This window comes from Euleptes europaea, chromosome 1 (genome assembly GCF_029931775.1).
Source record: "Euleptes europaea isolate rEulEur1 chromosome 1, rEulEur1.hap1, whole genome shotgun sequence".
Classification (NCBI taxonomy): Eukaryota; Metazoa; Chordata; class Lepidosauria; order Squamata; family Sphaerodactylidae; genus Euleptes; species Euleptes europaea.
Genome location: NC_079312.1, coordinates 27,023,673 through 27,036,427, shown reverse-complemented (window position 1 = coordinate 27,036,427; position 12,755 = coordinate 27,023,673). Strand labels below are relative to the sequence as shown.

General features: G+C 46.3%; 1 protein-coding gene across 1 annotated transcript in view; it reads right to left on the bottom strand.

Annotated features, from left to right (window-relative positions):
- Positions 1–2,358: 2,358 nt before the first annotated feature.
- Positions 2,359–12,755, bottom strand: part of LOC130484432 (E3 ubiquitin-protein ligase TRIM39-like) — a 28,774-nt gene continuing 18,377 nt past the window's right edge. Inside the window, exons 5-7 of the mRNA XM_056857427.1 lie at positions 9,737–9,759; positions 8,372–8,487; positions 2,359–2,906 (exon numbers count right to left, since the gene is read on the bottom strand). Of these exons, the coding sequence (XP_056713405.1) occupies positions 2,359–2,906; positions 8,372–8,487; positions 9,737–9,759 (687 nt within the window). The remainder of the gene's footprint in view (positions 2,907–8,371; positions 8,488–9,736; positions 9,760–12,755) is intronic.

Below are 12,755 nucleotides of genomic sequence, written 5' to 3'. Positions count from 1 at the left end.
TCAGAAGGCAGCATTGCAGTTAATGTTCTCTGACTTGTTGTTTTTGTATTCTGATCATACCCACGGCCCTCATAATGATTTTAAAGGAACTCCTCCTCACCTACTGAAGCGGCCTGGGGGAGTCCCTCCATGCTTTCCTGCTTGTGACCCAGCAAATGAGCAGAATCTCCTAAAGACAGAAAACACTCCTCTCTATCTTCTATGTAAGACTTTCCAGAGGTGGAGAAGGGAAGCCTTTTCTGCATTAGCGTTCAAACCCACGGACTCTGATCTTTTCCCTCCCCTCGAATCACAGGTACTTGCTCTCAACATGCTGCAAAACTAGGAATGAGAACCCTTTAAAGCCAACACCAACCCACCCAGGGCCATCAAGAAACAAGACCAGCATGTGCCCTGCAGAAGGCAAACCTTCTCCTGAAGCGGTTATGGTCTAAGAGCAGAGAGAGAAGCCACGGTTTCGCCAACAGCTGTGGGTTAAGACCCGTAAAAACAAACTCCGTTTTAACAAAGAAAGAGAGAGAACTCTGAACATTTAAAAGCTGGACCTGAACACATGCAGAAGTCTGCCCATTTCCTGACAACTCCTGCATGGACCCCTTGTAGCTAGGCTCTCTCCGTTTTTGGAAAGATTGGCTTAACCTTCTTGTAGACAGGAAATCCCTCGGGTTCCTTTGCAGTCATTTCCAGAACAACTTTCCTTAGAGCCTGCGCTCGTTTCACTTCCATTTCAACTTTCTTCAGAATAAAAAGAACTTTGCTTAAGTAACAGAACACACAACCAACCTATAAACCTGCTCAGGCAGCACCTGTAAGGATCTTTCAAATTTTGAGGGGCCAGAGGAGACTGGAGTCCACGGAAGGTACCCCACTTATCTCTTTCGCCTCTACTGCTTTGCAGCTGCTTCTTTCCCTGATCTGCAGGTTCCAACCATTTAAAAACACGAACAAACAAGCTTCTTCCTAAGACAACTGCAGTCACGCAGGCTGCATGCGGACATGTCAGCATGCTCCTAATCATATCTCCCCTCACTCCGAATAGGCTCCTCCATTCAATCACCGAAATGGGTGAGTGTGCATGTTTTTTTTTGGGGGGGGGTTACATGAAAAGCATCATGCATGCACGTACACACACACGTACTTTCCAATGTAAAACATGCTATCAAAGGGAACTTCCAAAGAAAGAGGTCTGGGAGAGGAGCCTCTCCCTTCATTCAAGTGAACTACTGGAAGACATTCATGCCCCATTTGGACCTGGGTTGGCTCCGATTGCAGTAAATATTGGGTGGTGGCGGTCTTTGCCTCGCTGCCCACAAGCAGAAGTCTCAGTACCGCACACGGCCAAACTCACCATTGAGGACGTTTGCGATGGAGCGTTCAGATGACCCAAGCACCTCGAGCAGGGAACGGCCATGGGCAAAAGTTAAAGCATCCACCACTAGAGAGGTTTCTGAGGGTTGGCCTTTCAGATACAATCACAGTCACGTTGGGGGTCTCGAGGCCAGTTTGTCCAGGCCTACGACCAGACAGCTTCTACCTTCCAGGAAGAGGTGGGGAAAGAAGAGTCTGGAGCGCCAATTCATCTTTTCCCCATCCAGCAGGGCAACTGCAGCCCCAAGTAATGGACGGGCCTGAATGGGCCGCAGAGATGACCTCCTGAAGTAAGCACGGCCGTACCAGAAAAGAAGACTTTTTGGCCCATTCCTGAGCCATCTCCTTTGCTCCCACCCGCACCCCCTAACAAGGAGTGCAAGACGGGCTGTTTATGTAACACTCTCAGCTGCCAACAAATAAAACCTTGGAAACAGGAGATCGATTTCCACTTTATGTGTGTACAATAATCCATAACTCACCCAATCCTTCCCTAGTGGGGTCTGTTCCACATTCCTGAGACCATGTGTACCTTCAGTGCTTACCAGAGTGCCACCCTTTCAACACACACCACTTCTCACCAGCTCTACCCACAGCTAGTGCACACAACATGAACTTATCAGACTATGTTTGAGCATCCTTGTCTCTGATTTAACTTGCCGTTATGGGGTTGGGACTGCAGAAGGAAACAAACCCTTCATCGGCACTCACAAAAGCATTACTACTTCAGAGGCCTGTTTTTGGCCCAATGACAATCTCTTCCTTTACTTACCGTCGTTCTTTTAAGATAATATGATGCCTAAAATACAATGTTTTACTTTTTTCTTTTTTGAGAGCAAGCCCTTGAATATTTCCTTATGGTGCCATTTTTTGTTTTTATATCCTGGAATGACGCACTTGGAACCCCAAAACTGCCCTCTCCCTCTCCCAACCCTTTCCGAGTAGAGAAAGCCAGGGCTAATCCCGCCAGGCTGCAACTGGTCTCTGTGGTCACTCCCAGTCCGTGGGAGGCCTGATGATGAGGGGGGCCGCGTTCTTACGGCCGGCGCGGATCCCTGGATAGAAGAGGGGCCAAAGTTTCTCTGTGAAGTTGTCAGTAAATGTATAGATGTGGGAGCGGTTTGTCACATTGTAGAACGACAGCTTGCCGGCCTCGTAGTCCAGGAAGACGCCCACTCGCTTGGGTTTGACGGCAATGTTGAGGGGGGTGAAGGGGGTAGTGGTGGCCGCATATTTGTCCCCGTTGAACAGCCTTACCCGCCAGTAGCCAGTCTCTGGCAGAGAAGCTGTCTCCCCTTTGCGGCTGACGGAGTCATTGCAAACCCCCAAAGCCCAGTGGGTCTTCTCACCCACTTCGACCTCCCAGTAGTGGCGGCCTGAGGTGAAGCCTTCTGTTGCCAAGACGCATGGGTACACGCTGAAGCGCCTTGGGCTGTCCGGCAGATCTCGCAGACGCTGCTCTACAAACTTGACGCTCTTGCGATCCTCCGAGAGCACAAGGTTGGGGTGGGCTGTTTCAGGGTCAAGCGTCAGATCTCCTACAGGGAAAGAGAGAGATTTTTTCTGTGCTCTGTTTGAATCATGGGCAGGTGACTGTATCCTTTCTTGTCTTTGTACTAGACTGCCTCCAAAGGATTCAAAAGGAACCCCTTAAAGACAATTTCCCCTTACCTCTCTGGTCACTTCTCAAGCTTTAGATAAAGGCATTTCCTCAAACCTCTCCGGTCATCTCTCAAGCTTTACATCTCTGAAAGGCATTTTCCCCCTACCTCTCCGGTCATCCTTCAAGCTTTACATCTCTGAAAGGCATTTCCCCCTAACTCTCCGGTCATCCCTCAAGCTTTACATTTCTTAAAGGCATTTCCCCCTAACTTTCCAGACATCCCTCAAGCTTAACATCTCTTAAAGGCATTTCCCCCTAGCTCTCCGGTCATCCCTCAAGCTTTACATCTCTTGGTAATAGACAATGGTAATAGACAATGAATGTCCAGATCTCAGGGGTTGAGATTCTCCAGCCACCCCAACCTGCCTATTGCCCAAAGTCTCCAACCCACTACATAGTGGAGCTCACTATGACTCCATCATCCCACTCCTCCACAAGTATCCCCCACCCAATTCTTCATACCTCTTCATACAGGACTAAAGAATATGAAACTACAAGCCACTTTAGTAAAACCCATGGGACGTTTTTCAGTATGTTGGGAAAACCGGGTTTCGTGAAAAAAAAAATTCTGCCAAGCTTTCAGCTTTCTTGGTTAGAAGCAGGAGACGCAATCACGGCTAAACCTCAGCGTTCCTCCTGGTAGCTATAAACACACCTGTCTCGCAGAATGGTCAGAAGCTGTTACATGTGCTGCCAGGGCCACACAGCTGAACTGCTTTTCTGAGCCCAGGTGCTACATCAGCAATGGTCCTGCCGGAGGGAACTGCTGCTCGCTGGAAGCAAAGGCATGAAGGCAGAGGTCCTCCCGGCACAGCTCTCTGAAGGAGCCTTTGGAGGAGTGAGCAACTTGGCCGAAACCATGAAGTACCCAAGGTATTTCATGATACCTCACCTCACAGTCATATCCGATGTGGACTCCGAGGGCTGTCTGAGCAGTGCCCCACACTTGCTGGCCCCAACCAACAGGCCTGCGGACATAAAGGCAGAAAAACCCTTACGCCCCGTGTGGGGTAGCGGTTGGAGTGTCAGACTAGGAATCGGGAGACCCTTTAAGTATTTGAAGGGCTGTCAGGTAGAGGAGGGCAGAGAGCCATTCCTGTGGGCAGCAGAGGATAGGACTCGCAATAATGGGTTTAAATTGCGGGAGGAGAGGTACCGGCTGAATAGTAGGAAAGCGTTATTTTACAGTAAGAGTTGTTCGACAGTGGAATCAGCTACCTAGGGAAGAAGTGAGCTCCGCCTCACTGACAATCTTTAAGCAGAGGCTGGACAAGCACTTGTCGGGGATGCTCTAAGCTGACCCTGCATTGAGCAGGGGGTTGGACTAGATGGCCCGTATGGCCCCTTCCATCTCTATGATTCTGTGATAAGTTTGAATCCCCACTCTGATGAGGAAACTAACTGGGTGACTGTTGTCCCAGTTGTAGTGAAGGCAGAATGGAGGAGAAGTGAACAACACTGTAAGCCCGTAAGGGAGAAAAGCGGGATGTAAATATCTAATTAAAAAAAAAAAACCACTAATACATAATGGATATTTGTCCCATTATGTCCCCACATTATTGTAATACACTCGCTCTCTCCTATCTATAATATGTCAATCAACCGATTCTAATAAATGTCTGCTAAAGGCTTGGACAGGAAGCCATTCCTATGAGTGCAGCATTGGAAAACAAGCTGTGCCGATTATGGCAGCCATTGCAAGGAAGGCTTGGCTGTATCTTACAAAGGCTGTGTGCCCTGACCTGGATGGGCCAGGCTAGCCTGATCTTGTCAGATCCCAGAAGCTAAGCGGGGTCGGCCCTGGTCAGTATTTGGATGGGAGACCACCAAGGAATCTGAGGGTTGCTACCCAGAGGCAGGCAATGACAAACCCCCTCTGTTAGTCTCTTGCCTTGATAACCCCACCAGGGGTTGCCATAAGTCGGCCATGACTTGACGGCACTTTTCACCACCGCAAAGGCTACATCCACACGTGTGAATGGGTCCCCAAGCCCAAGGAGGGATGCTAAGTGCAGAGGACCATTTCTCTGCTAACCAGCCCAGAAAAGAATCACGAGGATTGACCACCTCTAATTACTATTCTGCATTACCATGCTTCTCTCTTATTGACATTAGTTAATTATTCTAAGGAAGAGGGCTCTTCACAGCTCGAACTGGATCAGGACAGATTACACTTGGCATTGGATTCCTTACCCTGGCTTTTCACACCTACACAAATAAAAAAAGAAATCAATGCTTTAACGCAGCTCTTAGATATGCAAGGTCTGTACCAAAACTTTTTAAACTTTATACAGTGCCTAAGTCATTTTACGCAAGTCATCCAAAATAATAAATAATAGAAATTAAGTGCATAATCTCGACGCAGGCATCAGCTATTCCACCATAAATAGCTTAATTGGAATGGTAATGCCCCCCTTCAGGAACATCAGCACAGTTTTCTTATGAATTTTTGTTCATCAGCAGGCTTGTTATAAAATAGCTAACCACCCCCTTTTTGGTCAGTACTCTACTCGAGGGATTTCCTTCTTCAACGTGGGAGGCGGCAGACACGACTCAGCAGACAACAAGACCCAACTACAATCCCTGGCTTACGTGGTGTTTAAGAGTGACTAGACAAATTCGTGGAGGACAGGTCTGCCAAGGGCTAATCAGCCATGACAACTCAATTAGGCTTCTGTGTAATATACCTCAGAATACCAGAGAGAAGAAAAAACAGGGGCTGACTATCAGTTTGATGTCCTGTTTATGGTGTTCCATGTGCACAGAGCAGGCCACCAAAGGAAAGAGAACACTGGAGAAGATGGATATTCCTGTCCCTAGATTTAGCAGTCCCTGGCTATCCATGAACCACTTTACACTTTTAAAAGGGGATGAAATTTAATTTTTCCTTGACTCTATAAAGCAAAAAGTTGCCACATCTCTCATGCAATTGACCAATCTATTTGGCAGCAGATAACGCAGTATCCGCTTCTCAGAAAGTGTCTTTAGCTGTTTTATCCAGGGAGTGATATATTTATTTCGTGCAATATTATTTTGTGGACATGCTAAAACAATGTGGGCTAGGGAGTCTATCTGATCTGGACAAAATGGGCCTTTTTGTTCTTCTGCAGTAATTTTATTGCATCGCTCTTATATCTTGGTTGAGTCTACGGCACTACATCTCGCCAATAAGAAAGCTCGTCTGAACTTATGAATTTCTAACCAGCGGAAATAGTCTGGCAAGGACAAAGTTCTGTTGAAGGGTATCTGGAAGAGAAGATGGATACTGACTTTACCTAACCAATGCCATTCTGAGGAAAATGTAAAAGGTGGGGACCAGACTTGAAGGTAGCCATAACAATTTTCCAGAAAAATTAACCATAGTTGTAGAATATAGGAATTATTATCCTAGGCATCTATAAGAAAGGGAGGTGTCTGTCTGTGCATCTGTCTGTGGCAGGCATAACTCGTCAGAAGATAAAGCTAGGAAGCTTAAAATTGGCAAGCAACTGGAAGACGATGCCGGCCGCTGCAGTGGCAAAAAAGGAAGGGAATCAGGACATACTGGCCCAGGTTACCTCCAGACCCCACCCACAAAGCTATTTGCAATGGAAGCTAAGGTCCCCTGTTTGTGGCAGGCATAACTAGTAAGAAAAAAACCCCTAGGCATTTGAACATTGATCACCAATGTCAGAATGATCACAGAAGCTGCAGTGGCAAAAATGAAGGGAACATCCCGGCCCAGATTAGCTCCAGACAGCCCCTCCCCCAATGCTATTTACAACAGCAATGATGGTTGTCTGTTTGTAGCAGGCTTAACTCATCAGAAAATAATGCTAGTAAGTCTCCAAATTGGCCACTGGCATCAGGATGATCAGGGAGTTCCAGTGCCAAAAAGGAAGGCAGTTTGAGCACCCTGGTCCAGGTTGAGTTAAACTGAATTGTTGTGTTAGTCTATATCCAAAATGCATTGACATTTGAACTAACATACAAATGCTGCATGTTGTTAAACTCAGATATTCTAGTTTATAGGATAGTTATTGTTTTGTCAAACAAAATGTATTGAAAATACTGATCATTATAGGAAAACAATGCGATCAAATGCTGCTTTTGGGGTCAGCCTGTGGAATGAGCAGGGGCAGAGCCCCAGGACTGAGAGACATCGGTAAAGGGGCATGGAAGCACAAATACCCTAGATAACATCCTCCCTAAATGTGGAGATTCTTGGTGCCATTGGGGTGGGATGGTAGTTATTGAATTTTAAATTGGCTATACTGTATTGTATTTATATTTTAGAGAACTGTGATTATGATGTATTTTATATGATGTTAGCAGCCCTGATCCCGGTTCACTGGGAGGGGCGGGATACAAATAAAACAACAATAACAATAAAACACCAAGTGCCGAGCTAAATGGCTGGTGAGCGGAACGCGAGGGAAGGGACTAGTCATGGGGCCTGCAGTTCTCTATTGTCTGGTGTTTCATAGTACCGGGAGATTTCTTGAACTTCTAATAGTGACAAAAAATAAATTTCTAACTGCAATGATCATGCCTTGATTAGGTGCACACTTCTAATGGTGCCTTTTTGCCTGAGAATATATCCCACAAGAGACAACAAATTGCGACTTTATGATCTCGTAATACCTGGCCCTGTTCTGGACAGCCCAGAATAGCCTGATCTTGCCAGATCTTAGAAGCAAAGCAGGGTCAACCCTGGCTAGTATTTGGATGGGAGACCTACAAGGAATACCAGGGGTGTGATGCGGAGGCAGCCAATGGCAAATTACTTCTGAACATCCCTTGCCTTGAAAACCCCATTGGGATCATCATACGTCAGATGTGACTTGACGGCAAAAAAGAAAACAAAACAAAAATACTGCCTGATGTGCCATAACTGTTATCTTTGGGTCTTTAAAAGAATTCTTTAAAAAAACACGCACAAAAATATACAAAGGAAATAAGGTCTCTGTCCTACAGGGACATCACTATACCTTCTCTAGTTTTGCTATACGCAAAAACAGACTCCTTACTTCCTGCTTCATTTGCACATGTTTACCCCTGATAACCAGACAAGAAGTTTTAAATTCTATAACAATTTGTTTCAGAGTAAAGTATGTATATTAAGCAAAATTGCCTAGATTTGCCGCTCTATCAAATTCATTCTAAACACAGTTTTCTTAGCATTGGGGTTTTCAAGGCAAGGGACGTTCAGAGGTGGCTTGCCATCACCTGCCTCCGCGTCACACCCCTGGTATTCCTTGGAGGTCTCCCATCCAAATACTAGCCAGGGTCGAACCTGCCAAAGAGAAAGGAGTTGTCCTCCCTCCTCCTTATGAATGATGCTCAGTTGCACTAACTTACCAGTCAGACTTTTGATGATTTTGCGCAAGGTGAAGTACTGCCTGGGGAAATTGCAGAAATTCTTCTCCAGCTCGATGGAAATCAAAGTTGGCTCTTGGGCTTGGACCTCCTCACACCTGCAGGGTAATTGAGGAAATGCAAGGGAGGTGAGGTCACTCCTACAGAAATCCCCCAATCACCTTCCGTTTCACGCTCACCAGAAATTCAGATCTCACACGATTCATAGTTATGTTGGCTACGTCTGGTGGTGAAACCGCAGCAGTTCAGAAAGGCTGGGCTGGATTTTCTAGGGATCGGGGCTTCACAGCCCTCTACAGCTTTTTGCCCCACTCCACAGCGACCAGAATAAATGATGTACAGCCCCTAATTGACATGGCTGTTGAAAAGAGTTTGACCATTTTATTCTGCTCCAGAGATGTTAGCTACATGTTCAGATGCACTATACCTCTAACTTTAATCTAACTTTCTGTTATATGTCATTAACAAATCTATATTGGAGTTCATTGGTTCTCGTAGGTTATCTGGGCTGTGTAACCGTGGTCTTGGTATTTTCTTTCCTGACGTTTCGCCAGCAGCTGTGGCCGGCATCTTCAGAGGAGTAACACTGAAGAGACACTGTCCTTCAGTGTTACTCCTCTGAAGATGCCGGCCACAGCTGCTGGTGAAACGTCAGGAAAGAAAATACCAAGACCACGGTTACACAGCCCGGATAACCTACGAGAACCAATGAACTCTGACCGTGAAAGCCTTCGACAATATATTGGAGTTCCTGGCTGCCTTCCAGCCCACAACTAGCCATGGGTTTATATTCGGCGCCATCTGTATTTAGCTGTATTAACTGTATTAATTTAATTGAAGCAGAAGTGGGATTGGGTTTATTAAATTTATATCGATAATATACAATAAAATCATATACAAAAATGATGTTGTTAGCCATCTGAGGGGACTGTGGGTTATTATTATTATTATTAATATAGTGATAATAATAATAAATATTGGATGCTGGGGACCACCTGTTGGTCAGCTTCCTGGGGCAGCAGCCAGAATGACAGATTAGACCCATGAAGGGCTTAAGTTCTTTATTCAAAGAAGCATGTCCGTTTCAGTAAGCCTCATAATTCATACCAGCTGCAACATTTACCTTTTCTACATGGACAATTCAGCCTGGGTCACTGCAGAATTCTCACCCTTCCCAATTTTAAAAAGCTCCGGCATATAAAACTGACTATAATAATGCCTTTTATGCATTAGAGCTACTGCTGTGACTTTTCCTTTTGGCATTTTGGGAGCAGGGTTGGGCCCACAAAGATAGACTACACAGCTGCCAGAATACTGGGAGGAACAGAGAGGCGTCCGGGCCCTTACCTTTTCAGAGTGTTCTTGACATCCTGCATGAGTAACAAAAGAAATAAGGCTGGTCAGGACTCATCTGATCATAAAAAAAGCCACCCACTGAGTCACAAGTATCTTCCTGCTCAATGTAGGTGATGTCACGAGGATCCCACCTATGTTACCTTTAGCCAACACATCTTTCTGTCCCTTTTCACATTTATATGAACACAAGCAGGGACACATTTTCCCTTCCCCCAGTATTTCTTCTTTCCCTTTCCTGAAAGCCCCCACAGCATCTCCCTTTTTCCTGCTTCTGTTTCTCTCCCACCCACTAGCAAACCTACCTTCACCTGCCCCAATGTCTTCAGCTTTTCCTTCTTCCCTCCCCCTGGCAGCCTCTACCAGGGAAAACTATGGCAAGTTGGGCAGTTGCACGCTGAGAACCCACAAGGGCTTAAGGACAGCACCTTACTTTTCCTTGCATCCCCCCTCCCTACACTGTTTTCCTCTTCCTCCTGGCAACTCCTGAATCCTCACCTTTCCTTGCTTTCTTTTCACTTACCAACCAACCTACTTTTTATTTGCCTCCTCATCTTCAGCTATATTTATTGTTTGTTTGCTTCATTTATATTGGCCTTACTCCACAATGGGGAACCAGAGCAGCTTACATCATTATATAAACATATATTAACATATGAAGCTGCCTTATACTGAATCAGCCCCTTGGTCCATCAAAGTCAGTGTCAGACTCAGGCGTCCATCCCTAGCGTCCCATAAACAGACTCGCTCAGGCAGGTGATCCTAAGCAATGCTAATTTATTAGGAGCAAAAAGACAGATTAAAAGAAGCTGATTGCCTCACACGCAGGAGAGGCTGCTAATGGGGTCTATGCAGGTAGGTTACAGTATAAAAGCATTCTAGGCAAAAAAAAGTAAAACGAAGTGAAACCACAGTGCAGTAACTACGAGATAACGGTTCCCAGAGAATCAAAGACATCACACGGGCACATCTGTGATAAACAGGAGAATTGAAATAGTACACAGGATTTGCAGCATGAGAACAAAACCTTGACCAGCAGCCAGAACCTGGCCTTGACAGGAAGCCAGTCTCTGGCCTGCAATTGCCAAACCCCTACTCCAAAGGTAGCAAAGACCTGACATTCTGCCCCCCCTAGGGCCCCCCGTCGCTTCTCTCAACCAGGTGAGGTTTGTTGGGGTAGGCTGCGTGGAACTGGCGAACCAGTCGGGGGGCTGCCATGCGGTGCTTAGCCACCCACTCATCATGACCCGGACCCAAATGCTTCCAACGAACCAGATAATAGAGCACCCCCCTTCGGATACAGGAATCGAGGATCTTCAACACTTTGAAATGTTCTCCCCCCCCCCCAGGACTTCGGGAGGGGCTTCGGGATGCCAAAGTGAAACCACAGTGCAGTAACTACGAGATAACGGTTCCCAGAGAATCAAAGACATCACACGGGTACATCTGTGATAAACAAGTACACAGGATTTTCAGCATGAGAATAAAAACTTGACCAGCAGCCAGAACCTGGCCTTGACAGGAAGCCAGTCTCTGGCCTGCAATTGCCAAACCCCAAAGGTAGCAAAGACCTGACAGTCAGTATTGTCTACTCAGACCAGCAGTGGCTCTCCAGGGTCTCAGGCAGACGTCTTTCACATCGCCTACCTGCCTAGTCCCTTTAACTGGCGATGCCGGGGACTGAACCTGGGACCTTCCGCATGCCAAGCAGAGGCTCTACAACTGAGCCATAGCTCCTCCTCTCCTCTCATTTATCCTCACAACCCTGTGAGGTAGGTTAGGCTGATAACGTATAACTGACCCAAGGTCACCAAGTGAGCATCTATGGCAGAGTGGGGATTCAAACCTGGCTGTAACTACTACACCACACTGGTTTTCGGGGTATGGCTACTGTTGAACTATATTGAGCAGCTGGGCCTGGGTGAGTCATGCAAGACAGGTAGCAGCAAGTCACCTGGTGGCTTCCAGTGAGCCTGGCCCCAGTAAGTCCTCCCACAAAGAACAAAACAGCCCTAGAAAGGGCCCTGCTCCTCCCCCTGGCTTTTCCTGACACAAACCAAGGCTTCAACTGACGCTACTGTTGTGGTTGCCTAGCAACAGCCACTGAGGGCATGTTAAACCCGTAAGATATTTTTTATTTAGATTTCAGGTTTTTCTGCCAACCTGAGGCTTTTCTCAGGATTGCAGAAAAATGTCTTGTCTGTTTATGGCTCTAATCTTTGGCTTTAAGTAACCACAGATCTGACCACACTGAGAATTAGATGTGTGTGTGTTTAAAGTGCCGTCAAGTCACTGATATGAAATTACCTTTCAGTGAGTTAGGCTATTTTTCCATCTAGTTCAGTAATGTCTCCTCTAATGCACAGTGGCTCTCCATGATCTTAGGTAGAGTGAGGTCCTTCTCAAAACCTGCGACCTGAGACCCTTATTTCCCACGTTTTTGTCTCTCCCCCATTTCCTATAAAGATAACTCCTAAGCCAGTGAACTAATGTTTTTAACCTTTTATCTGGAGAAGCCAGGGATTGAACCTAGCATCTTCTGTATGCAAGGCAGATGCTCTGCCACTGAGTCACAGCTTTCCCTTAGCTTCACAGCACAGGCAATGGCTAACTGAGACTGAGAAATCAAAATGCTATAAGCAAAAGCAATTCATCTCACAGAATCAAAGAGTTACAGAATAAGAGTGAGAATCATAGAGTTGGAAGGGGCCATACAGGCCATCTAGTCCAGCCCCCTGCTCAATGCAGGATCAGCCTAAAGCATCCCTGACAAGTGTCCGTCCAGCTGTGGCTTGAAGACTGTCACTGAGGGGGAGCTCACCCACCTCCCTACATGACTACATAACTCAAGGAAGAGGAAATGTGCAGATGTTCCCAATTGTAAACACAGTGCAGGAATCAGAACTTCACCAGCCCATCTCCTCTCCACACCCGCAATGGCACTCCCATTCTGCCCTTGTGCTACCTAACGATCTTTCCAGGTAAGAATCAAATTAATAAGAAACACCATTAA